This window comes from Parasteatoda tepidariorum, chromosome 1 (assembly GCF_982258835.1).
Source record: "Parasteatoda tepidariorum strain Cologne lab strain chromosome 1, Ptep-v5.0, whole genome shotgun sequence".
Taxonomy (NCBI): Eukaryota; Metazoa; Arthropoda; class Arachnida; order Araneae; family Theridiidae; genus Parasteatoda; species Parasteatoda tepidariorum.
Window position 1 is genome coordinate 67,120,470 of NC_141755.1, and position 27,254 is coordinate 67,147,723.

The 27,254-nt window shown below is 27.3% G+C and overlaps 1 protein-coding gene across 2 annotated transcripts in view; it reads left to right on the forward strand.

Moving 5' to 3' along the window:
* Positions 1-18,559, forward strand: part of LOC107443188 (uncharacterized) — a 43,474-nt gene extending 24,915 nt beyond the window's left edge. For both annotated transcript variants that reach the window (XM_071179699.2, XM_087165670.1), the window contains 6 exons: positions 4,173-4,239; positions 8,495-8,645; positions 9,221-9,874; positions 13,357-13,495; positions 13,743-13,891; positions 17,426-18,559. In XM_071179699.2, coding sequence (XP_071035800.2) covers positions 4,173-4,239; positions 8,495-8,645; positions 9,221-9,874; positions 13,357-13,495; positions 13,743-13,891; positions 17,426-17,509 — 1,244 coding nt within the window. In that variant the 3' untranslated portion in view covers positions 17,510-18,559. The remainder of the gene's footprint in view (positions 1-4,172; positions 4,240-8,494; positions 8,646-9,220; positions 9,875-13,356; positions 13,496-13,742; positions 13,892-17,425) is intronic.
* Positions 18,560-27,254: the final 8,695 nt, after the last annotated feature.

Consider the following 27,254-nt stretch of genomic DNA (forward strand, 5'->3'; position numbering starts at 1 on the left):
ACATTTGTATATATTAATAAGTCCTGTTGCAGAACATTTGAAAATATTCTGCTTCTGGGTGCATCAGAAAGTTTTATTTTAGTTTTATTATACATAAAAGCTAAGTAAGCGAGGCATCTTAGCTCATAGTAGTCCACCATCTCATTTTAGTAGGCTTTGCTTTGAAAAATCGTTTTCTCCTCTATATTAGTCCCTGCTAGTACAACTACACATTTGAATAGCCAGAAAAAAACCGGTTTTATGCAATACCCCATAGTAACAGGAAGAGATAGATACAGTTTCTTGTTTTTCTTATATTCATTATTTAGCTTATTTCCTTTTTTTTTTTTTTTCCTTTTTTTTTCAGTTTTCGTTTCTTACTGTTTACGCTGTTTCGAAAATATAAAGTAAACGCGCGACGGAGGCGAGATGCGAATACATGGGTGGGGGGGGGGAATAAAGATTGTATACAGCTGAAAATTGTATTTGTAAAACTTTTTTATTTCCGAAATCTTATCAATAATGATTTATTATATTTTGCTATTTTCTTTAAAAAAAAAACTGGCAACTGTCAGGAAAGAAATTAAGATCATAAGGAATAAAATAAGATTTCACTATTTGTGATTACAAAATATTCATCAACATTTATTTTTTTCGGATAAATAAACTGTCCCGTATCTTTATTATAACTGTCCGAAAATATATTGATATTTATGGATTAAAAATAAGAAATGATTTTCTTACCGGTTTCCAATATTTCCATTTTGTTTTTTATTTTCTCCCTTCTTTTACTTCTTTTTTTTTAATAATTGTCGTTGAACAGCCAACCCAATTTCCAGTTTATGACTCAACTCCGTAGCCTTGTATTTTTGAACACAATCCAGAAGACAAAGTAACTCTTCAATCAAGTATTGGGAGAAAATTTGCCTTCGTGGAGAACGTTTTGAAAGAACTAACACGTCTTTGCGTTAGGTGGACATGAAAACCACGAAAACCTACCACGAATAGTCCTGACGGATCTATGATCCGTCTGACACTGAGGATATTTTTTGTTAGCATTGCGCTCGGTGTGAGCCGTGGGCGGATTTCGTATGACCAACTATCACTTGGATTCGAAATTAAATCACCTCATTTGGAGGAGAGCACTCTATCCCCTAAACAACCACGGCTCTTCCATTTTGATATGTATGTTACCGGCAAAGTTAGAAAGTCAATATTCTGTGGAATGTCAAGGCGTTGTTGTACCTAAACTAGCCAGTGCCTGAAAGGACTCTTATTTTTCACATTTTCTAAGCATTCAATGTAATGAAAAACCTCAAAGTATAAAATATGTCTATGATTCGTTTCGAATGAAATGAAATGTAATTCAAACGTCTTTGAAGCTCACCATATCAGAGCAAGTAGATTAATTTTAATTTCTTCATTTGTATATGAAAATTTTGTTTCCCTTTATATGGCATGGATTCTACAAGGCATAAATTTTGTTTTATCCAACTTTCATTTTCTCTACGCATCTTGAATACAATTATTTAATGGCATTACTTAATAAATGTTATTTTTTATTATTTTTTCTCTCTCTCATTATTTTTTGCGTATTACATTTTAATTGTTGAGGAATGCGCGTGATTTACATAATAGCCTTATCAGGATCTTTTTTCTTACTTTGCCTAAATATCATTTGTCATTCTATAGAATGCCAAGCTATTACATATAGTGTCTAGGGAAAATATGTAATAATTCTCATATTTCATGCTTGGAAAAAAAAAAAAAACCTGACATTCCATGCAATGTCATGGAATGCCGGTGTCTTATACTTTACCCCGGTAACAAATGTATTATTTATTGAATGTATTATTTATAAGAAAATGTATTATTTATTGAAGGGGTAAATCATGTGTTATTTTCTGAATATAAATTCATGTATCTAGTTTCAAAACTTAAATTTAAAATTATTAAATAATGTAAAATTGGAATCGAAATTGGATTATTCCATTAAATAATTACACAATTTCCCATAAGAAAATGTATATTTTTTCTAAATTTTTTTTTTTTTGCGAGTTTGCCGTTTTGCTATTAAAATTGCGAATAATAAAAAAAATTAATAACAGTACACATTTTTACTTTTCAGAAGAAAATAATGTTTACTATTTGTTGAAATAAAAAAAAAATTGTATTTTGATAATAACCTGAAAGTTGTAAAAATCGCACAATCAATTTATTCCAAATAAAGCTTCACTTAACTTTCCCTCTGAATTCCTGTTTTTAATGTATGGGCAAATGTATATTTTGTAAACTCGATTTAAATAAAATTTATTGAGAGTAAATCAGAAAATTTCACAGTTAATGTTTTTAAATTTGTGAAATTTTTTACCGATAACTCAAAAATAATTTATTAAAAACTTTTGCAAATTTTCCGATTTGTAGATTTCTATAATTTAATGAAAGAAATACAGAATCATTCATTCAGGGGAAGGGGGATGATTATGAGACGGACGCACTGCCTAGTTCGGTATCGAGGCTCGGTGAGGGGGTTACTAACTGCTGACTAAATAATAATAATAATAAAGTATAGTGTCTTTCTATTTGTATAATACCAGATTTCAATGCATACCCACAATATTAATTCTTATCTTTCATTCCTGAACTTTAAGAATCGAAGGAAACATCAAAGACGTAAAGCGTTTTCCAAAATAAAATTCGCAAAACATTAAGAAATTTCTACAAGTTAGGAAAATTACTTATTCCACCAGTAAGGAGAGGTTAAATTTTGGCTACTTTCTTTCGAATGAACCGCCATTCCTTAAACCAATCAATTACCAGTTCTTTCCGAGGGGACTAAGGGGTTGCTTTTTTTTCTCTTCGCATAATTAGGTAAATAGACGTCTTCGTTGTAGATGGCAGCACAATAACTCAAAGTTCAAATTTCGGCGCAATTTTTCTTCGTCCAATTTCAAAATATTTCTAGTTTTTTTTTTTAAATGAAAGATAAGAATATAATCTTAATTTCCATGGATTAAAAAATTCGATGAGAGAAAAACTACTATGGATAAAAATTGTTTGAAGTTGGATTGAGTTTTTTGAATTTAAAAAATAGTAAAAAAAAATTTTTTTACATAATTTCCTCCACATTAATTAAGATATTTTTATTTTCTTTCGTTTCCAAAAAACAGAATGTTATTATCTTGAAAATTGACGATTTTATGTAAGGCTGAACTGTCCATAGAATAACATGGGGGTTGCTTTTCTCCCGATCGAGCGAGCGAACGGCCTTAAGCGTTTAAATATAATTTTTTCTACAGTGTAAGATTTCTGAAATTAAATTTCAAAAATATGCACTAAAAGTCTTTCTCACTTAATTGCTAAATGCTTAATTTGAAACTTTAATTGCTATTTCGTTTGTTTTCAAAATAGATACTGAATAATTTAACTTCTGTGTATTAGGACTGGGCGATGTTAAGATTTTGGCATCACAATATAGATCGCCACGCTAACATAGCAATGTTTCGGTATATGTTTTGCATTTAGTACTGCGTAAGTTCACAATTAGTAAGTTTGCTTTTTTTTTTTACAATAAATGTTACATTTTTCATTATTATTTATCAATATTTAAAGGTGTGGATGTCTGCGAAATAGAGGTTAAAAAACATTAACGGATGCATTGATTGTGAAAAAATCAACAGTATTTGCACTCACACAATTAAAAGAAAACCCTTCCATAACTAAGAGATTGAACAACACTGCGATTCTCAATCACATTCGAATTCATTGTGACAGCAAAATGATGAGTCCCAATGTAAAAAAGACGGGGAAAGATAACAATCATCACCACAACTATAACTCCACACTTACGGTGAAAATGCTCTTCCCATGAGCTTGCAGACATCTATGTACTATCGGGGACAACGCTTAATGCCGTATGTGTAAACATCAGTATCGGCGAAGCATTGGGAAATATTGTACACAACTCAGTAAATCGCAATTACGATGGTTCGAAAAATTGTCCATTCAAATATCAGATTGGCAATGATTCTATAGAATGAATATTTTCCGATGCATCGATTTATCACCCAGTCCTACTGTGTATATTGGTTATTTGTGTCATACCCATACCGCTTACAAAATTCTCTTGTGTTACTATTCAGATATATTTAAGCTTAATATTTCCACTTAAATTATATATATTACTATTTTAGATGACATTTATGGTATCTGGTTTTATGAAGAAAAAAATTGTGCTAAGATATTTAAACTTATATCGAGGTAAGTTATATATTTTCATGTATCATTTTATGCATGGATTCTTTTAATCTTTGTTTTATAACAGAAAATATTAACTTTAAGTTTTTTATTTTATTTTATAAGCTCGAATGATTAGTATAATTTTTCATTTTATTTCCCTATTATGTAATAAAAATTGAATTGCATGAAATGTATTTTTAGATTGTTTTTATTCAATTTTAGAAGTTACAACAATGATATAAAAATCAATCATTTCTAATTCTAACCTATACTAAAGTCAGATTAATCATTTTTTATGTAGTAAAATTATGTAATATACATTTATTTAAATGTTCATTACACTGTAGTAATAAAATAAAAAATTTGAAAAGAATTTTTTACTCGGCTAGAATGGCGATTCCAAATTGTTTTATTATAATAATTTGGTGATTCTTTTATGTTCTCTTTAATGCATTAGTACTATTTCTCCATTAGTTATGATTTTTAGTACATAATGCATTCAAATGTACTCAGGGTAGCTCCTTACCTGGTAGCAAAATTTGTGGAATGAATCTGCAGACCTGTCTTCATAAATCTGAATTTGTCTGCAACCATCATGCAGTCAGACTAAGCTTACTTGAACCTGTTGCAAAGTTTACAAATATAAGGTCCATGAAAAGTATAGATAAAAGCTTCCTGTTGTTTAAGTTGAATTTTATACAATGATACTAAAAAAAAATGAATTGAATCTGTATAATTAGATCTCCTCAAGTTGTAAAAAGAAAGTTTTGTTCTTTGGGATGTTCTCTCAATTTAGCTTTTGAATTTTTATTTTAGGCAAGTTTTAGAGATGTTTTAAAAAGGAGTCTCAACATCTGCAATTATTTGTTTGTTTTTTTAAAAATAAAAAGTAAAACTTAAGAGAAAAATTATCTGCCTATGTTATAATAATATGGAGTAACCACTGTGGTGCTTAAGGGTTCTGCTATGAGAGTACCTATTACCAAAATAAGCTTCATTGGCATCAATAAATGTGTGGGCATTTTTTACCCTTCTCCTAAATAACTTCTTACCATTACTCCATTAATTTTGCTTTTTTGTACATAGCTTATTTCTTTATTTCAATTGTTAATAAGTACTGAAATTATGCTCCATTAGCGTCAATAATTCTATCCTGATTTTTTACATTTCTCCCAAAAAGATTAGTGCTATTTCACCTTTAATTTTGCATTTCAGTACATAACTTTTTTTTTATTTCAAGTACTTTGGATTTTAAATTATTTGATTTTATCTAAACACCTTTTTAAAACATAACCATTTCTCCATTAATTTTGCTTTTTAGTACATAGCTTATTTCTTTATTTCAATTGTTAATAAGTACTGAAATTATGCTCCATTAGCGTCAATAACTCTATCCTGATTTTTTACATTTCTTCCAAAAAGATTAGTGCTATTTCACCATTAATTTTGCTTTTCAGTACATAACTTTTTTTTTATTTCAAGTACTTTGGATTTAAAATTATTTGATTTTATCTAAACACCTTTTTAAAACATAAGTGTGAACAAAATAAACGCATGGTTTCAGATAACTTTTAAAATTTTAATTTGGCAATGTAATCCACCTACGATACCACATTCATCTCTAGATCATTGAGTTTATCTGACATAATGAATAAAAAGTAATTAAATATTTAAGAATGCAATGAACACATTTAAAGCGAGCTACAGTTAACAAATATTATTGATATAATCTTAAAAGTATTTGGAAACAAGAAACAGAATCCTCTGCAGTTTCATTTTTATCAATGGCATGTAAGAAACTAACAAAATGAAATTATAATAGTAATAAATTTTTCAGATATCTCTAACAGTCTAATTAAAAATTTAATTGATTATGAGGATTGGGAACTAAAATTACTCATTTCACAGACTATATAAAGTTCATAAATAATTCTAGAGCCCCGTGGCAGAAACACAGCGACATTGTCGCAGAAAGCGACTGAGATCTTGCAGAAAGATTTTTTTTATTTGGAAAATAAAATTTTTTGGTTTGCCACAACCAAAAGTTCTCAAAAAAGATTCTGCAGAAACAGAAGCTGTTTTACCAACAAAAAAAAAAAACATTTTCTACAGAAACAAAAAATTTCTGCAGAAGCAATAATGGTTCTGCAAAAAAAAATTTCTAGCGTACCGCGGAAGGAAAAAGCGCTCGTAATTCTCCGTTAATCTCCAACACAAACAGTTACTGGATAAATGGGGGAGAATTTTTTCCCCCTTTATTAAGCTATTTTTCGAAATTTGCCAACTTCGGCCTCAATCACTGGCGCAGTAATTTGCTTTGTTTTCTTATGAGAACAGAGCATTTTATATTTTTTGCACTTATGTGGAAAATTTCATGCGTAAAAAGATTCTTTTTTTAAAAAAATCATGTCTAGCGAAAAGGTTATTTGTTGCAATTGTGAAGTCACAATAATCAAAACAAATTTGAAAACTGATTTTTCAAAGCGGCATACCGAAGAAGAAATAAGATGGAAGTCGACAACATCTAGCAATGTCAGAGATTTTTTTCTGGAAAGCGACAGGAAAAGAAGCTTCACACGCTACTAATATTGAAGGGGAAAAAAAACGTTCTAGATTCGAATCAAATATTTTTACTAGTAGCAATATCGATAGTAAGGATGAGACAGCATTTCCAACAAATCAAGAAATTTTAGAAGCAGTAAAAAGTAAAAAATGACTATGTATATTTTTTTTGTAAAGATAAAATGCCTATATCCTTTGAATTAAGTCGTCAATTAAAAAAAGAAAGAAAAATCGCAATCTAACGATAAATGAAATAAAACCTGAAAGATATCTCACTATCTACGATTTTTTGGCATGCGAATTAAAACCAGATTGGTGGAAAATATTTACTGGTGGAAAATATACACTGGTGGAAAATATACACTTTCAAACAGGTTTCTATACGCATGCGAAAAAAATTGCATCCAATGAGTATGGCTCTAATACCGATGTTTCAGTACTGATAAAGACTATTTCGTTTCGAGATGTTGAATAGACTTGAGAGCATATTGAGTCGGAAACCGCTTCTGCGTACTTTTTGTGGAATCAATGCTATATATTTACACAATACAGTGCGAAATCACAAGCGCTGTGTATTTTTTTCGTTCTGAACTTAATCTGATCACGAAAAAAGTTTTATTTACCTCCTTTTTTAAAAAAAAAAAAATCTTTCAATAAGTCACACAATAAGTTCACAATATTAATCGAATCTAATTAATCTATAATTAATTAGATAAAATTAATTAGATGTAGAAAAAATTGAAACAAACATTGCTTTAATTTTTTGCTTTTAGAATTCGGTTATAGTCAATTCTATTTTATTATTTTGATTACTCAACTTCAATATTAATTTTTTCATCTGATTTGTTTCTGTACCTGATATAACTACTATAATGAAACATTAAACCATACTGTTTTAAACTGCTTTAATAATTTAATTTTGATATTGTTTTAAACTGATACTTCAAATTCAGTTATCTTGTTTTATAAATTTAATCTTTTTGTCTATTCTTAGCTATTTCTATAAGTTCTGTCTTATTACAGGTTCTGGGTAATCTTTACTAGTAGGCATTTTTGTCTGCAGATCTATACATTTATAACTTTTCGTTATTATCGAAGATTATGCAAATTTATACTTAAACAATTTAAACTTATTAAGAAATGTAAACTTATATTATGAAATTAAGAAAAAAAAATCTACACAGTTTTATTCTATGCATTTAGACTTATTTTATAAACACGAATTTCATCTATTATTATAAATTCATTACACATACATTTATAACGATAAAAATATCTTGCAGAAAGAGATTGGTTCTAGTTAGGTTTGTCGCAGAAAGTCAGAAAAAATTCTGCCACAGGGTTCTAGAGTTAAAAGAGATGCACACATAGACAAACTCTTCATTTTATTATTAACTCTTTCTTGTGTTATTAATATTACTATTCAGAAAAAAAGCACTAAAATAATCTTAAACTGTACCTTACCTTTGGTAACATTAGTTTTTCCTTTCATAATTGATAACACTTGATTTATTGAAACATTTGAAATCTGTATCTTACCTTAGTTTAAGCTTTGGTAACCTTAGTTTTTCCTTTCCACTAAACACTTGATTCATTTTAAGTTAGTATAAAATGTTATAGAAATATTGATTATTTTTAATGTTACACTATTGCATATTTTTGTTTTGTCTTTCATTAAACCATTTAAATTTATTGGTTGATTTATTTATTCCAGCTTATTGCAGTTAGTGCTTACAAAATCTGATAAGTCTAGCAATATTAGGCAACGATCTTTTTCTGAAAGTCACCGTAAACATCAAAAGCAAGGGAACGCTCAAATGGATATCATATCTCTTCTCACACGTGCTCAAGATGAATATGATAAGGTAGACCTTTGGCAGTATCACAGTTTACTCATTTGCTTAGATACATTGAATATTTTTTATACATTACATATTTTTTATGTGCCATGCATTAATTTTTAGTTGTGCCAACTGTCTACGCATCCTTATCTCACTGGAATTTTTTTACAAAATAGAGCTTTCTTCATGAATTTCATAAAATAAGATTTCTAAATACGCTTTAATTGCTGTTACTACCATTAAAAATACAGTGAACCCCTTTTAGTTTATTAAATTTAATTTTAAAATTTTCTAAGAGTACAAATGAATTGCTTATTAACAATATTATGGAATGTTTGCTTCATGAATGTCACTAACGTTTATTATTAAAAATATGCTCTAAAATTCCTTATTTCATTTGAGAAATTTCCTAGATTAATTCTTTGTCCCATAACTTGTTACTGAAAAAGTTTCTTGAACTTTTATTGCTAAATGAAGGCATCTGTGCAATATTTTTATTTTATTTAAAAGTAATTAAAAATATTCGACTGTATTTATTCAATGTATTTCCTATTTGCTATAGAAAGAATTCTATCAAAACCTCATCATTTTTATTACAGAAATCTGCAGCTAAAGATTCATCTAAATCTTCACAGCGTTCACCTAATGGGGACATTGTTAAACCTACTCCAGTTCGTATCAATGGTGAAACAATAACTCCCTCTAATACTGCACCTCTAACTTTGGGAATGCTCTTTGCTCAAGCTGGTGGTGTTGCGAAAAAACCAAATGAAGATCCCAAAGACTTTGATTCTCGTGTGAGATCCTTCACTGCCAATGGCTGTAATAACTTATCTAATCATGCTGGAATGAGTACTGAAACTATTCTTCAGAACTTACTTTCCAATTCAGCGCACACTCTTCATCACATTGAACGTCAAGTATCAGAAATTGTGAAAAGCAATACAGAGAAGTCTTGCATTGAGAGACCACTTTCAGCCGGGGATGCAACTTTTACTGCTGAATCATTAGAGAAGGATTTAAAAGAAAGGCTAAATATATTGCCAAAAACTGATAATGTAAATAAAGAGTTGATTATGGGTAAATGTGATTTATCTTGTGGAATTGCCAAAAGTCAACCTATTGATATACCAATTCTCACTCCGGCCATGTTGGATTCATCCTTGCATTCATCTGTTCCACCAGTAAATATTAAGTCATTTGCTGAAAAGACTGACACATTTTTGGAAAACTGTAGTTCTTCATTTCCTGTGGTAAATGTTAATGCATATTTCTTTAATTATTGAAAACAAAAGTTTTAGCGTTTTTGTCATAAAGTCATACTTAGTTAGTGGCGTAGCTGTGGGAGGGGGACGAGAAGAGATATTTTTCCGTGGGCGTAGCTAGAGATTGGAGCCAAATTTGTATAACATGATTAGAAATGAATTTCTGAATTGAATTTTTTTCTCTTTTAAACATCACTTGTTCTATTTGTTAAACACAGACTCCATAACTTTTTTTTTTTTTTACCAAAAAAAAATTAACAGGATTATTGCAATTTTTTATGTATTTACATTTTTTTTTTTTAAATTATAATTTTTTATAAAATCTTCATATTGATAGACAAATTTAATTTGAATTAACACTTACCACTAATTTAATCAAAATGATAAACAAGTACTAAAACATCTTAAGTGTAATGGAAACTACATTAGTATAACTTGCATGTTTTTGTCAAATCGTATCTGAGAATATAGAGTTTTGTCCCTTAAAAATAGCACAATTCCAAGTATACAAAATCTTTTTTAATTTAGTTTTAACATAATTTAAAAGTATAATCCATTAAGTCTGCCATCATAGCATTGATTCTGCTTTTATGGTGCAATGCATCAAATACTATAAAAATCAAGTAACTTGCTAAGTTATTACACGTCCCAAGAGATGCCCCCTTTAGACGTGTAACTTTCTGTCAAAAAAATAAATAGAGTGTAAATTAAATTTTAACAGGACTTAAAATATGTATATATACTTAAAATTGTTGTTCTTTATTATTATAGTTTCTGAAGGAGAAAATTAGAATAATTCTGAGTATTATATCACATTATATTGTTGCAGGTTTTTGATCAATCCTAATTAAAAGCCTTGACTGCTTAAATATTTCTCTTTTCTTGTATTGAAATTCTCTGTTTTGTCTATCGATAAATAGAACAATTATAATGTGCGTATTAGTGGATGGATGCAGAAGAGCTAATCTGTTATGCTATCCATTATGTACCATTCTGGTATTATCTTGATAAGATTTTAGTGGAAAATACCTCTTAACTTCAACATTTGATTAAATAAGGAAATCAAACTTTTTTGTTTCACTCTGAAAACACCAAGTGTGATATCTTTTCAATAGTGTTAGTTGAGTTTCGTTATACCATGCTTTATTTGCTATCTTACTAAAATCTAGCACAATTTTAAAGTAGTGTATAAATTTTGGAGAATTGAGCTAAACTCACTTGGGCAAAAAATAAGCTAGTTGGATTAAAGATCTAATAATCATAAACCAATGTCCTCTATGACTACATTTAAAAAAATTTCAATCCTGCAATGCTAGTTATGTATAAGTACTCTAAAGCATGATTTTATCTGTTTAAAATTTTTTCGAAGCCCAAATTTAAAATTAAACCTAAATGCTTTCTCCAATCTGAAAATATGCAATATTTGCATATGTCAATTTTACAAACCTGTTTTATTTTAAGCATACATAATCAAAATTGAAAAAAAATTTACCTGTTTTGAAAAGAAAAAATAAGGTTTTTAGGACAAAATGAACCACGAAAATTTCAGATGGGATAAATTTCCTGACAAATTTGTTGAGATATTTGGTTTGAACCATTTTTCCATTCTGAAACTAGTTCAAAGATATTTTGGATTAAGTGGCATATGCCTTATAATTTCATAATATACTTTATACGTTGTCTTATACTTTCATAAGGGATTTATCTATCCTACTTGGTAAATGATGTTTAAATGTATAAATTGTGTTAATTGTAGGAATAGTTTTAGAATTCCTTGGATTTTGTTTTTTTGCACCTTTGAACCTCTTGTCTGCTAGTTTCTTAAGTGTTTATTAAAAATTAAAATTTCATATTTTAAACTTACATTCAACATTTAATTTTTTATTTTATAAAGTTGCTTTTTCTGAATATAAATCATCGTCAGTAGTTAAAACTCAAGTAAGGTTTAAATACAGCTTAACCTTGTGAGCATCTTGAAATTCTACAAGAAACAGCTATGTAAATAATACAGTACAAAATAAGCATAAGTACAAAAGCTATATCCAATTTTTTTTTTTTTTTTTTTTTTTGTGATTACCATAGGATTTATGAACCACAATAATGGCTGCTCAGTTATTAAAAACACTGCAATGTCATTGAGAAAGAAGAACTGGAATTCAATACTTGAAAAAAAAAGAATAATTTGCTTTACATCAGATTTTTTATTTCAGTTAGATTTTTTTTCCTTGCATTTATCAATCAAATAATCTTACAAAGTGTATGAATGATACTTAATATTATTTGAAAACAATATAGCAAAAATAATTGATATAATTTATTTTCAACTAAAATATTTAAGATGGTTTAATTAACTTATTGTGAAAATAATTTTAAAGACCAGGAGGCAATTCGCCTGTTGGATATTTGGTATAGAATAAATTAGTTTAGATTCGAAAACAATAATATTAATGAAAAAAAATTTAGTCTCTCTAGGGAAAATTAAAATTGTCTTCATTATTGATTTACAGTAACTGCATATTTAATAAGTTTTAAAAGCACTTGTTTTGAAATAAACATGTAACTAAATGGGTGTAATTGAAATATATTGTGTATCAGCAAATTATTTTGCACATAGGTATTTGTCCTTTTTAAGTTGTTCTTTTTTTATCTATCTAGTTTGAAATACGGTAATTTTGCATGTGTCCTCTTTTTATTATTTCTTTTTACAAAACCTTTATTATCAATAAATTAACTCTTTAAAAGGATATATTTATAAACAATATTAAATACAAATATTTTTAACATGCTGATTTATTATTTATTTATTATTTTTTTTAAATAAATCAGTGACAAAAAATGTCATTGGTTTAAACCAATAGATTTTGAAAAAAAACCTTTGATTTCAATCATACCAATTACGAACCTGCCAAGTTTTTTATCGAAGACTCCTGTATTTTACGACTATCTCTTGTTTACCGATATATTCTCAAATTTCTCCGTATTTGTTGAAGAAATTTTAAAAAATAAATTTGACGATAAAATATTTCTCTTATTCCTCAACGGGTGGTGCTGTTGCCAGTACTGCAGTATGAGAAGTGTTTATAGTTTAAATAATTATAAATAATGGTTTAAAAAAAATCTTCTTTAGATTAAAATTTATGTACATATTTTTTACTTCTCTATATAAGTGCTTATATTATTTCCAATTTTGAATTTCTCTTTTTGACTTGCATGATGTATGAAAACGTTACTTGTAGCCTAAAAAATGTCACTAGTAAAATCTCCATTATTTTGTTTATCCAATGTTGACAGGCATGCAATTATGTACACAATGACAACCACATTGCCGCAATTACGCTCTGGGTCATAAAATTGTGTAGCCTACTCCTCCATGGGCCCTCCTGGCATACAGCAGATTGTTTCAGAAACAATTTTTACCGTGAATTTATAAATGTGTTAAAATGTTAATTTTCCTTGATTTTTATTTGCAGATTAATGAATCACGGTCATATTCACCTACTCAGTTGCTATCACCAATGGATTTTACTATTCCACGTCGTCAGAAGAATATTCAGCAAACTCTACTTTCATCCTCATATTCTCCGGAACCAGTGTCTGCTACCAAAAATGGTAAGTCCTTAAAATCAATGATGATAAAATTATCTATTATTGTACAATTATTTCTGAACTTAAGCCCTTTAGTTTTTTTTTTTTTTTTTTCATGAAAACAGTTTTTATATTGCATTTTTATAGCTCTTTCTCTTGAACACTGTTTTAAAATGTAGGTTTTTAAAGTAAAATGTTACAATGAGTTTTGTTACTGTACTGTAATGTTGCAAAAGCAATGTTCTTCTATTTATGACCTTGATTTTCGTAGGTTTTGGAAATAGTAATGAAGATTTGCTTCATCCTCAAGCTTTGATAAATGGACCGTTATTGTCACGTTCATTGTCCTCAGGGAAGCCACCCACTGTGACACCTCTTAATAAGGATCAATTTAAAGAAGCTTTGATGTTTATGATTCAGGTATGCATCTGAATTTAGATTTGGAATTTTTTTTTTCTTCATGTGCTTTATGGATCTGTAAATTCTGTTTATTCATTTCATCATAAAGTCTTTGAAAAAAATAATATCTATAGTTCTGTAATTCATTATTCCTTGAATTAGGGATTGCAAATGGATCTGTAATTGAGTCGACGCTAGCAAATGAGTTATTAAAATTCTCAAATGAGTTATTAAAAGAGCAGTATGTGAAACATAACCAGTTTGATTGCCTGATAAAACTTAAATGCATTTCTTCTCTGTTTCTGCTTGCAATCAAACAGATTTTATTATTTTTAGTCCTGTCCTCTTCGGTAGTGATTAGTTAAATTTTGATAGCATTTTTGTTTTTCTTCACATAAACCCCAATTGTTGACCCTTAATGTTTTCTTTTTTTTTTTTTTTTTTTTTTTTTTAAAAAGTTTAAAAGATGTATATTTAGGGTGATCATTAGAAAACTTCCCGTATAATAAACAGCAACCCACTCTAGCACTGAGGCATGTATCTCAAAACATTGATTTAATGCATACTTTGTCACGATGTAGTGGCCAGTGTGCACACTGTTTTTAAAAGAGTGCTTATTTTCAATTTTTGTTTTGAAAAGCCTTTAAAATTGCTCTTTTTCTTGGGTGTTTTTAAAAAGTGCTTATCATCTTCACTACTGAAGTATAAGGGCATGTAGCAGAAAAATATTTTACAGTTCTGAATTTCTATTCACCTGTAGTAGGAACAAATATGCATAAGGTTATGTTATGGTCTATTTAAATACAATGATGAATAGAATAATAATTTAGAAAAAAAAGTTTTAAGAAATGTAAAAGATTTTACAATTACTAAATGCCATACTGGTACATTACTGCATGAAGTCTCAGTTTCCAACCTATTTTAATTATGCAAACGACGCAAAATAAATAATTGTTAAAAAGAATCTAACATTAACTATATTAAAATATTTAATTCTTGGAAGTGAAATTTCAAAATTTTAGGAGTAAAACACAAAAAGTTAAAGTTAATTAAATGTATGTACCTTAATATAAAACAATAAATTAAAATAGACATCTAGATTTCGCTAAATAGATATAAAATCGGATACTTATAATATTGTGAGATTTCACTTGACTACTACGGTGTGAAATGTGATCTATCAAGCCTGTTATTTTCTTCATCAATTATTCACCTTTTTATCTCTTTTTCTCATCAATTGCATGACATTTGCAGTATGATATTTAAGAATTTACAGTGGAAAGTGAATGATTAGCAAGCTCTTTTATTTTAATTGCTTTATATGCTTTTTCTACTGTAAGTTTTTTCGTGAATAATTGTGCATGTTTAAAAATTGTAGGAAGTATTCTTTGCTTTTCTATGTGTGATTACAAAACAAAGCAATTTATATAATAGGTCAATATAAATTGAAAAATGTTTCCTCTTTGTATTGCTCTCTCAACTCAGTGTTATCGCTTTGTATTGCTCTCAGTGTTATCGCCCCTTTTTTTTTCCAGACTCTTAAATTCCACTAGTGGTTTTGCTGTTTTCATTTTTACTGCTTTTTTGAAATGTAATCACTTTTTCATACGACTTTGTTTCTACGTCTCTGTTCTTTGTTTGATGGCTAATTCTCTCAACCCTTCGCTTAGAAAACTATAGTATGAAGAGTTTTTTTTTTTTTCTACCTAAATCTTGATAGATGGTATTTCCATGTAAAAATAAATCTGACTTTTTCTATGTATATAAAATCGTTTGTAAATAGAAAATTAAGTGAGATTTTTCTTGTGCCATTGGAGAGGTTAAGAAAAATTTACAACTTTCTACGTGCAAGCCTTGGTGGCTCAGGGCATGGAGCGTTTGCCTCCCATTGTGGTAATCCAGGTTCAAACCCCAGTGGTGACTGGTTAATATGCATTCTGCTACTGGTTGGTACCAACCTCAGTGCTGTCTTGAAATAATTTTCTTTTCTTGGTTTTAAAATTTATTTTAAATAAATTGCTGCATTAATTAATTTCAGTTAACAAAATTACTTTCTTTCTTGGTGTGTGTTAAATTACAACACATTTGAAATTACATTTTTAAAAATCTTATGATTCTTCAGATTGAAAATACAGATTAAAGTTATCATTTTATGCTGTTTTAATATATACTTACATAGCAGTAGAAAGTAATTAATGAACATAATTTTTTTCAAAAAGAAAATGCAAATGATGTTAATTAACCTTTTGATTGAAAAAGCATGGTATTTAAATCTACATATATTAAATGTATATTTCTAAAGTTTGAGGTTATATTAAAAAGAAATTACCCTAATATGCCAAAAATAGAAGAAAGAAAAATGGTGATGAATTCGAATATTTTTTTCTTGATATAATGTCATTCTTCCCTTTCAAACTCTTTCTAATTCTATTTGAAGCAGTAGGGTTATTAACTGGTATTTTTTCCTCATAATATGTTTACAGTATCTTTGACAATATCAGATTTTCTATAAATAAATTTTGGGGAAAAAAATTCCAATGAGTACATTACATAGGTTTTTTTAAAAAAAAATTTGCTTAACTTATCCATTTTGATATAGGATTAAAAATTAAGATTTTAATATATTAATTTAAAGATTAAATATTTATTTATTTTTTGATGAATGACTACATTTATAAACACAATATGTTACATTTATTTTGAAGAAAAAAAAAGTATCAATTTTAAATAAAAATTTTAGTTTGCTAATTGAAACTTTGTTTTAATAGTTAAGTATTATTTAAATCCTCTATTTCATCGAGTCTTTAAAGTTCAATCATGCATTTGTTTCAAAATGGTTGATATGCATACAAAGCTATATATTATAATGAAAAATTATTATAGTAAGTTAGAGCTTCTTAAATATTGTTATAATATAGTTTTAATATCAATTTAATTTTGATTAAACATATGAAAAGTTTTTTAATCATAAATTATAGTTCTTATAGCGTATTTAAATAAAAAATAAAAAAAATCTGATTTAAATCAAAAAAAATCACGAACCCTGCTTTGTCATTAGGCTAACCATGGTATGTTTTCTTCTCCATGTAATGCAGTTCCTAATTGGCTAGTTTGTCCCAATGCTTGATCCAGGAGTTCTCTTGTCTTCTGGAGTGGGTTCAAAAGTGCACGACTAAATAGTTGTTAATTCTGAATTTTACGAATGGGCTCCTTACATAGAGAATTAAAATCATAATATTTCTTCTGCATCATCTTATGCAATGAGATATGATAACTAAAGAGACCTGGCTCTTTTATAATCAATATGCTCTTTTCTTTCTTTTTCTGGTTTTGTAAATAATTGCTATCTCTTAAAAATCCCCATTTTATTAATTAATATGCAAATAGTGTGGTGCCAGATGATCTTTGCTTTAATAATATTCTTTTGTTTGGGGACGTTTTAACTCGTTTATATGATTTAAAATTTTAGTTTTGGAAAAAGTTTTTCATGTATCAAAAGTTGTTCATTTCTATGTGCGATTATTAAATGCTTTTTGAATTATTTTTTTTCCTCAGAGTGATGACGACTTTGTGATGCAGCTTCATGAATGCTATTTAAAAAGCTTGAAAAGTCAGTTGAATGTTTTACATTTTAGCTGACAAGTTTCTAAGCTTTCTTTGTGATTTGAACTTCTGTATTACAATCACCCGGAAGTAATTTGTTCCTAAAAGACACCATTTTTTGGTGAATTGATTTTGTTTTGTTTGTTATTAACTGAAGTCAATATTATTATTTTGTAAAAAGTGAATGAATTTTTAAAAAATTATATTTTCCTTATTTTAATTACAAAGGTTACAAATATCTTGCTAAACAAATTTTTTTCAAATGTTATTATTTGATTTCTTTTTATTTCTCAAAAGGAGAACAAAATAGTTATTTTTTATTCACTTTTTATAATTTATTTTATCTGTTTCTCTGCTACATGGAGATAAATATTGATCTTTTAAAAAAAATAAGTAATAACATTCAGAAAATTGGTTTCTGATACTAGAAAATTTATCTTCTTTGATTCTTTTTGTTTATTTATACCTTTTAAAAAAATACATTTATGTGTATTTTAAATATCATTTTAAGTGATATGCATTTCTTTTCGAACTTTAAAAAAACAAAAAACAAAAATATTCTACTCGCAGCAATTGCTGTTAATGTTACTGATTTTATTATATATGTATGTTCTACAAATTTTATTTGTTTTATCTGCTTATATTTCTCGAGAATTCTCTTGTTGAATATTGTCCAATTATAAATGCGTTCGAGAAATTAGATGTATTTTTCTCGAATTTTAGCAAAAATGTGATGTTTTTTAATATTAGTGATGTGTGAGTGAAGGAGTGTATTTTAATAAAGATTATTGTTTTACAAATGATTATTTTTAAGCACTAATAACTACCCAATTTAATTGGACTTTATCAACTTTATTCAACCTTGTTGAAAAATATTGTAGTAGGTTCCTTTTTTGTTTAACAAATATAGTTGAATAGCAATGATTTATACACTCATTTTGAATCTGTTTTAAAAATTAATATATTCTAAATTTAATCATGGAAGTTTTTTTACGCTTAGCACATTTATTCACTTGGGTATGTGGTTACAAAAATATTTAATTTCATTGACTTTCAGATTATTTTTGTTTAAAAAGAAAAGAAAAAGTTGTTTATATATTACTGTGTGTTTTTTCCCCCTATTGAAATTTATACACAGACTTTAGTTTTAGATTAGTACATGATATTTCAAAGCATACACATATTTCTTTCTGATAATTCCTACTTAACTATTATTATTAAGCTTAACTTTGTAATAATGTCTAGTTCTTGAAACAAAAGTTAATGACCTTTACTAATTTGTATAACACCAATAAAAATATTTGTTAGGTATTATTTAATTGTTGCATTCCTTTTGTTTTCAATGCACTCAAATGTAATTGTTTTGAGATTAACCTATAGAAACTCCTTTTGTAATTTGTTGTGGTCATAGACTTTATTTATCTGATTTCAAAGTTTGCACAAAAGTTTCAACTATGACCATAATATATTTTTTTAGTTAGGGTATTGTAGATTAAATTTATTATAATTCTTATAGTTAAAAATGTAATAACTTCCCCATGAGGGTAGCTTATTAGAGTCTTAATGTTTTTTTATATGTTTTTAATTTGAATATTGCATTAGTAAACATGTGAGCTATAAAATTCAATGCGAAAACTCTAGTTTTTAGTGATGGGTATTTTTTTTTTTAAGAAAATCCATTATTATTAGAAATAATAATAGAGATTGATTAAGCACTAATGTAAATTTTAAAAAATTATTTTTTATGATTGAATAGCAAAAATAATTTTGCATAGGATTAATTAAAATTCTGGGGCTAGAGTTTTTATTGCTTTTTGCACTGATTCAATTATATTTAGTGCACGAAATATTAATTCTTAGAAGTAAGTTGCACTAATATTTTTGCTGCCATTGGCAGTGGCTTTTTTTTTTTTTCAAAATGTATTATAGTAAATAAAAGAGCTATGTGCATATGTTTATATACACTATAAAGAATGTTCTTTATATGTAAGAGTAATTATATTTAAAATTAAATGCTCTCTATATTATAACTATCTGAAATAAATTTTAATAATACTTTTTAATCAGATTATTTATTATTGTTTCATCTTTTTTTTCTCTTTATTTTATTTTTATTATCTTAAAATGGTTTAACAAACATATAGTATATAATGTAGAATTTTATTATTTTTTTCATCCAATATGTTTTGTGCCAAATTTAAATATTTTTTCTGTTATTTATAAAGAAAAATCAGCTTTATTTTCACATTAAAAAGAAAGAAACTTTCATAATGATATAGATAATTTATCAAGATTAACTTTTAATGTCTTATAATGAAAATATTTTTTTTCTATTGTCAATATTACTTTTATCGGTATTAATATTATGAATCATATGCAATGATTCTAAGTTTTCACCAATCTTTAGTTTTGCATTAATAAAATTATTTATTTAAGATCACTTAAAAAAATTTTAATTTTTTTTTTGTTGCTAAGTTTGGTTTATTGATAAACAATCATAAAACAATTTTAATGTTCTCAGAAATAACTTTTTGTTCTTGATTTTCCCCTCCCCCCATTTCATGATTACAATTAATTATGTCATAAACCTTTTTGTTAATTTTCCTTACGTGATAAAAGAGCACCGTTCAGTAAAATTTTGCTTATTTTATTTTGAAAATTTCAAGATAATTTTACGAATATATTTTGAAAAACATGGCAAATCTTGTTTTTATATGTATATATAATTTTAGAAATACTTTTTGAATAAGTTAGCAATATGTTAATACCTTAAATTAATTCACAGCTAAAAAAGCTAGCAATGGTTTTTAAAACATTCCAAATATTCAAGTAGTTAAAAATTAAGTACAAAAATTCAATTTCAAACTATAATAGAAATTGAATGGGTAACTAGTTCTTACATTTTTTCTGAATATTATCTTTATTATATTTTGTGTGTGTTGTGAAGCCTATCTTGATTCTATTCTATGAATCTATATCTCGTCAGAAGTAACTCTAATGTCAGAAAGAGCAAATTTATTCTTTAAAAAAAAAAAAAATGAAATTTGCGTGCTTATCATAAATAGCCTTTTAATACCATTAAACCTCCTGAGAACCAAGGAATTTATTCTTAAAGGTACCATCAGTTCCCAAAGGTGCTGTTTTGTAAAAATTTGTTCCCTATTAGCGAAATAGTATTTGTTTTAATGATACTTTCTAGTAGTGATCATGCTAAATGGAAATCTTGCAAGTTGTTCATGTTAATTTAGTTTAATGCTATGTTTTACTGCAATATGAAGCCTACAAAATATAAGTTTATAAATTATTTCAATTAGGTTTTCTTGGGGATAGAAACTTATATTCATTTTCTATAATTTCAGTAGCTCTAAGAGAATGCATTAACTAAAACTTGTAGAGAGTTTGCATTTTTTTTTTCAATGTGTATAAGGCCTCTGATTTTTCTAAGGACTTTAAATCCTTACTAAAACAATAAAATTTGGTATTAAAATATCAAGTTGTCTTTCCATAACTTTTATCTCTCATTATTAACTAATAAATGTAACTTGTAAGAATGTTCAAAAGTTTTGTTTTTAATTTTATGATAACTATTCTCTGACTATAAAAAAAAAGTATCTTCACAGCTTGTCTGCCCTGAATTGTTCTGTTTAAATTCTTCATATAACCAATCTGTCAAATCAGTGTGGTTTAGAGATATTATTATCATAACAACTCTTTCGAATGTGTATTTGTTTACTGTCTTATTGTTTAGAAAAATGAATTAATTCATTTTCCTGTAATTGTGTAGTTTTTATGTGATATGCAAATCTCTTAAATGTAATATACTTCTTGTACTGCATAAATTTGAGATAAAAGTTTTGTTTTTATTTTTAAAATCTTGAAGAAAAATTTCTCACAGTGTTTCTGTGATGCGAAAATCATAAAAAAAAAAATTCTCACAGTGTTTCTGATGTGAATATATATATATAGTAAAAGCTCAATTTTGAACCCAAATATAGCAAACAAAGAACAAGGCCATTTATTTGGCCACCACTTATTAATATCTTTAGAATAATAAATATTTGATTTTGTACTCTCTAACTTTTATATTAAGAAACATATAATAATTTAAATGTTAATTTCCTAAATTGCTTTATTTCATTTTTCAGTAAGTAATATCTAAGAGGTTTTGTAAGCTAAATATATTTCAGTAGTAATAACTAAATATATTATCAGCCCTTTTAAAATAATTACAAAACCAGCAATTGGGTTAGTATTCTTCATAATACCTGATAATTAAGCTTTTACTATATTAATATCCAGATGCCTTATTGGTGTATTACAGTAACTGAGCTAGTTACTAGATGATGATTTATTTATTTGTTCGAAAATATTTTGCATATCAGTATTTTCGATCTAAATATTAACCATGATGTAAGGCATCTGGATAATGTGTGTTTTTAGAAATTTTAGTCATTGTAGAATTGTCTTATATTTAGTGTTTTGTATATTGCAATATTTTATTTTTACAATCTTAATCTTAAAATTGCTCACTGTTAAACATTTTTTTAAGAGTATTTTAATACAAAGCATTACCTATGGTTGTTGATTTTTTGCTATGATGTAAATGAATGGTGTAATGAGGCACTGTGCTGATGATAATGTTTTGAAAAATATATCTATTTAATAATACAAATTTGCAGTCCCCCTCCCTGTACTTTTGCACCCTAATATGTATCATTGCTGGTTGAGTGATGCAAATTTTCATTACTTATTTTATTCACTGAATATTGATTTATAATTTATTGAAATATATATAAATTTGATTATTGCAGTTCTTTCATTTTTTTAGATTAATTTTATAGTGATTAAATTTTTAATTGCTTTTGCTTTTACTTTGACTAGTAATTCATAAAAACATTGAAAGTTAAGAACATTTCACAAAAAAACGAAAAATCCTATTCTTCCAGAAATGCAAAATTTTATATTTTATTATTTTTGTGAATATAATGTGTATAGCAAATGAAAGTTCTGATAATTCTCTGCTTTATATTGTCTTATTTAAGAAATAAATTGTAAGATAAGTTTTCATTTTTTCGTGGGTTCTCAGTAGAAATTTCCATGGCTCATAAAGAAAATTATTGTAAAAGATGTGGTTATATTTCAGCTACTTTGCAACATAAAAGCCATTGAAATTATGACCCTGAGATATAAGTTTTTGTATTCCATTATGGTAATCTATTGCCTAGGAGTGGATTCAGCATGTTACAGCTGTCTTTTGAAAAGTGGTGCCCAAACATAAAATTCTTCGGGAAATTTGCTGGGGATTTTTGGGATATTTTTGATTATCCACCTTATAGTCCCAATCTTGCTCCCATTGACTTCTGCCTGTTCTTACACGTAAATTCCTATCAGAGCATCACTTTCTCACAGCCAAGAGACTTCTATGATACTGGCCAAAAAAAACTTATCCAATGGTATGATAAATGTTACATTTTAAATGGTTCTTATGTTGAGATGTAGCATAAATATTGCGATATCTTTTGCATTAAATCTTTTTTTCTGGACCTGGGGTAACTTTCTTTATGGGTGTCACTTGCATGTGTATATAAATGCAAGTCTCACTTACATTCTCTAACATCATACTTTATCAGGGTGCGTAGCATTTTTAAAAAGTGCTTAAAGGTACTTATTTTCATTTTTTAAAAAGTGTTTAATTTTCCTTATTTCAAAATGAGATTTTTACCATGTTGATTTTTGCTACGAATTATGCAAAAAGACACAGTTCACATTGTTCTCTTCAATGTTTTCACAATTAATTCAACCCCAATCTATTTCAGTGTATTGTCAGTCCATAGCGTATGAAAACACCATTTGTTTTACATGATTCAAAATTTCATGATTTTTGACATGACGCTTGAAACGAAATAAAATTGTTAATTGTCAAAAACTTTCCTACTCTTCCTAATTATGATATTTTTTTAAAGTGCTTTAAAATATTTTTTGAGTGCTTAAAAGGTGCTTATTTTATGTTTAATAATTTAGCTACGCACCCTGTTTATGCAGGTTTTATTATCTTATTATTATATGTGTTTGGACCCCCGTAATATAAGTTTAGCAGAAAATCAGTTAAACCAATTTTTTCTCCTGCATTAAGTGAGGGCTTTGACTGACCTACATTTCAATGTAATTCACAACTAAACTAGATTTAGAACCTTTTAACTTCATAAAAAAGTATATTTTTTTAGACAAACTCTGAAACACCTCCTGAGAGAAATTAGAAAAAGTTGGAGTTAGAGCCTTTTAATTTATCAGAGCACAATTGTAATTTTCTATAATGATCTAAATAATTGAATTTGCCTCATAACAGTTTAGTTCTCTCTATTAAAATGTAAGGTTTATTCATATATACGTTAATCTTTTCTTCTTTGTTATGCTTTGTAAAATAAGTTTTTATTTTCATGTATTTAAATAAATAATCTTCTAAAATTAAATGTTTATTTGAATACAAATTGAAACAAAAAGTATTGCTTTATAGCTAGTAGTTAGTCATAGTGGTTGATTATCATTTTAGAGTTAAAATGAAGTTAATACCAAATTCATATTGTATATTTTTAAGTCTTTTCTCTTCAGAATTGGTATTTGGAAGGAAAGAAAACGTCTATTTTATTAAGATATTAAAACATTTATCTTATGTTTATCTCAAGATTCTATGCCTTTCCCGTAAATTAATTTTTTTTATAAGAGTTTTATGCTGTGATTTCAGTCATTTCATTTTTATTATACCCATAAGAGGATTACTTCTGTATAGTATTTAACCCTTTTTTTTTTGAAGTTATACTTTGTTTTGATTCTATTTCTGCTGTTTAAAAGGTTATAAATCTTTTATGTTATTTATCAAAGAAAAGATTTTATAACCTATTTTGATATTGTATTAATTTTTTTTTTTCCTATTATTTCTTAGGGTAAATCTGTTAGCCCATTTCAACCAATATTGAAACAGCCAACTTTGATGTACCTTTTCTAAGAGTTTCTTAGTGTTCAAATACTTTTTTTTCTTTTTTGCTCTTGTTATGAAAATGATGCATATAATAATTGTGGAGATTTAAAGGTGAAAAAAAAACTTTGCATTAAAGTGTGCATCATAGAAAAATGCTTTTTTTTTTCTTTTTTTGTAAAATTGTTTTTTTTTTTTTTTATCAAATATATATTAGAAATGGCTATTTTAGTTTGCGTTTGAATAAAACATCCAACTACATATAAAGTAGCCCCCCATGAACATACGTTTCAGACCCTAGTAAGTTCCTCTCCTCAAAAACAATTTTCCCCAAAATTCTGTTGTTAAGCCATTGATGGAGTTTGGTTCCATCGATGAGTACCACTATATCTAGAAAGTAATTGTGGGTGTACAGTGCTGACCACATTGTAGATTGTTGGTCACAAAATAATGGAGCCTTTAACTTCATTGTCCCCTGGCTCACAGCAAGCTGTTGCAGGAATGCTTTGTAGAGTTCAAAATATTAAAACTTACTATTGATTCATTCTTTTATGTTTTAATTCATAATGGTTTTATGACTACTTTACTTTTTAAGGTACATAGCAAATTTTATTTGCTCTTTTAATTTTTTTAGTGTGTCTTTTATAACTGCAAATTCTACGTTAAATATGTAGACCTCTTTTATTTCTGATTTGAATGTGCATTTAATCAACATTATATTTACTTTCAATTAATATTTCCGTAGTATTTCAATTTGTTTAAGCTATTTTAGTGTACTTCATGCTGTGCTGTTCATTCAACTCATATATTTCAATATGTCATTTTTTTTAAAAACAGAAAAACCATTATAGTATCATGTATATAATCTGTTAAGAAAAAGTGTCCTTTTTGATATAATCTGAGTGCCATTTTAATCTCAAATCTCTGATGAATTTGATGCCTTAAAAATTTTGAATTTTTTTTATTTATTTATATATGATGTTTGAATTTTGTTTTTGATTTTCAATTCAAGTAATACTTCTGAAGAAAATCGCCTGGAAAATTAGGAATACTTGCGTGTTCCATTATGATTCACAATAGGATTCTTAGGGGAATAACAACAACAAAAAAAGAAGTTAAAATTTGATGTGCTTTTTTTTTAATTTATTTAAATTTGAACCTGACTATTCTGAATCATCCTTGATGTCCCTAGAATTTTTTTGATGCTTATATTTAATGGATATTTAAACACAAATTTACCAATTTTCACCTATTTTTGGTAGATTGGAAATATTGATAGTGCTATGCTAGAATAGTCAACCTTTTTAAGAAGAGCTCAAGAAAAATTATGCATGCCACTTCCAACATACTAAACATTTAAAAAAGCAAATAAATGTTATTCATAAGTTAATTATTTAATCTTCTTGCTATGTTCTTAGATATCAACTGCATTAGACAGCCAGGGTGTCTCTCTTGCTGAAGAAGGGGAAAATGTTTTAAGACATAACCATGGCAATGCAAGGTGATTCAAATCATTGAGCTTGTACTTGCACCGTACCCACTCAGTCTTATCCCATGTTTGTTCCTAGCAGTATAGTTTTTTTGACACCATGTTATTCTATAGGACTTTAAAGGATTTTGAAATCCATTTTTCTAACTCCTAAATTTTTTTAATAAGCCTTCATGTGTCACTGTTTTGTTTTGGGTGGGCCATCCATAAAATTGGGAGATAATGAAATGAGCTATAAGTGAAACTGAGTGGCATTCTCACACATTGATAAATCTTTCTGGTAAGTAAATTTAAAGCAAATGTAATATAAATTCAGTTATTTTACTAACTCTTTAATTTTTTAATAAGTCTTTACATGTCCCAGGATGGCCATCCATAGAATTAGGAAATAATGGAAAAGTCTGCAAATTAGAATATATGGCTCATTGGCAAAACTTTCCAGGTGAGCAATGGAACATCCAGTAGATTTTCTGAATAAATTGAATCAACGTCGGAGAAACCTTTCTAAATCTGCTGCTAGACTGCTTGATTGTTGGAAGGTATGTTTGTAATGTGGTAAAGAATGTGTGGCCTCATGTTAAAAAACAGTTGGGGGGAAAATTTATAATTAGAAGAAGAAAAATTTACAATTTCACTATGTATTTTTGTTTAATTATGCCTATTTGTAAATTTTATATGTTTACAGATATTTTTATTTTTAAGTTTGAATTAAATAGAGCCAATTGGTTATGCTTAAGAAAATAGATAAAATGAATGTTATATAGACATACATGATAATAAAAAATTTTTTTTGTTTGTTTCCATTTTCAATCTGAGCATTTTTTTTTTTAACTACTTACATAAAAGTTTGATTAAGATGCTTTAAGTGCATAAATTTTAAATTATTTCACCTCGAAAAAAAAACGATTTTTTTATTTATTACAAATGTTGTTGGAAACAAAGCATCTTTATAAAGGAGGTAGTTTTGCTAAATTGAAGTATTTTGCTTATCAAATTATTAAAATTTCTTTTATAATACATTACTTGATCTAAAAATTGTAATGAGTAAGTTTTATAATGTACTTGTATGTATATCAGCATTCAGTCATTTTCATTTGGATTCTATAATTAAGTTTTCCCTTAATTCTACTTTTTTTTTAAAAAAATCGTAGCTTTATTTCCATTTTTATTTAATATCTGTGAATTATCACTTAATTTGTACTTAGTAACACTCTGTGCTTAGGTATGTATATTCAGAGACTTATAAATGTAAGAAATTGCTGTTTTTAATTTTATTGTGATCAAGAAGTTTAGTGTTCAAAAATCATTTCTTCACAACT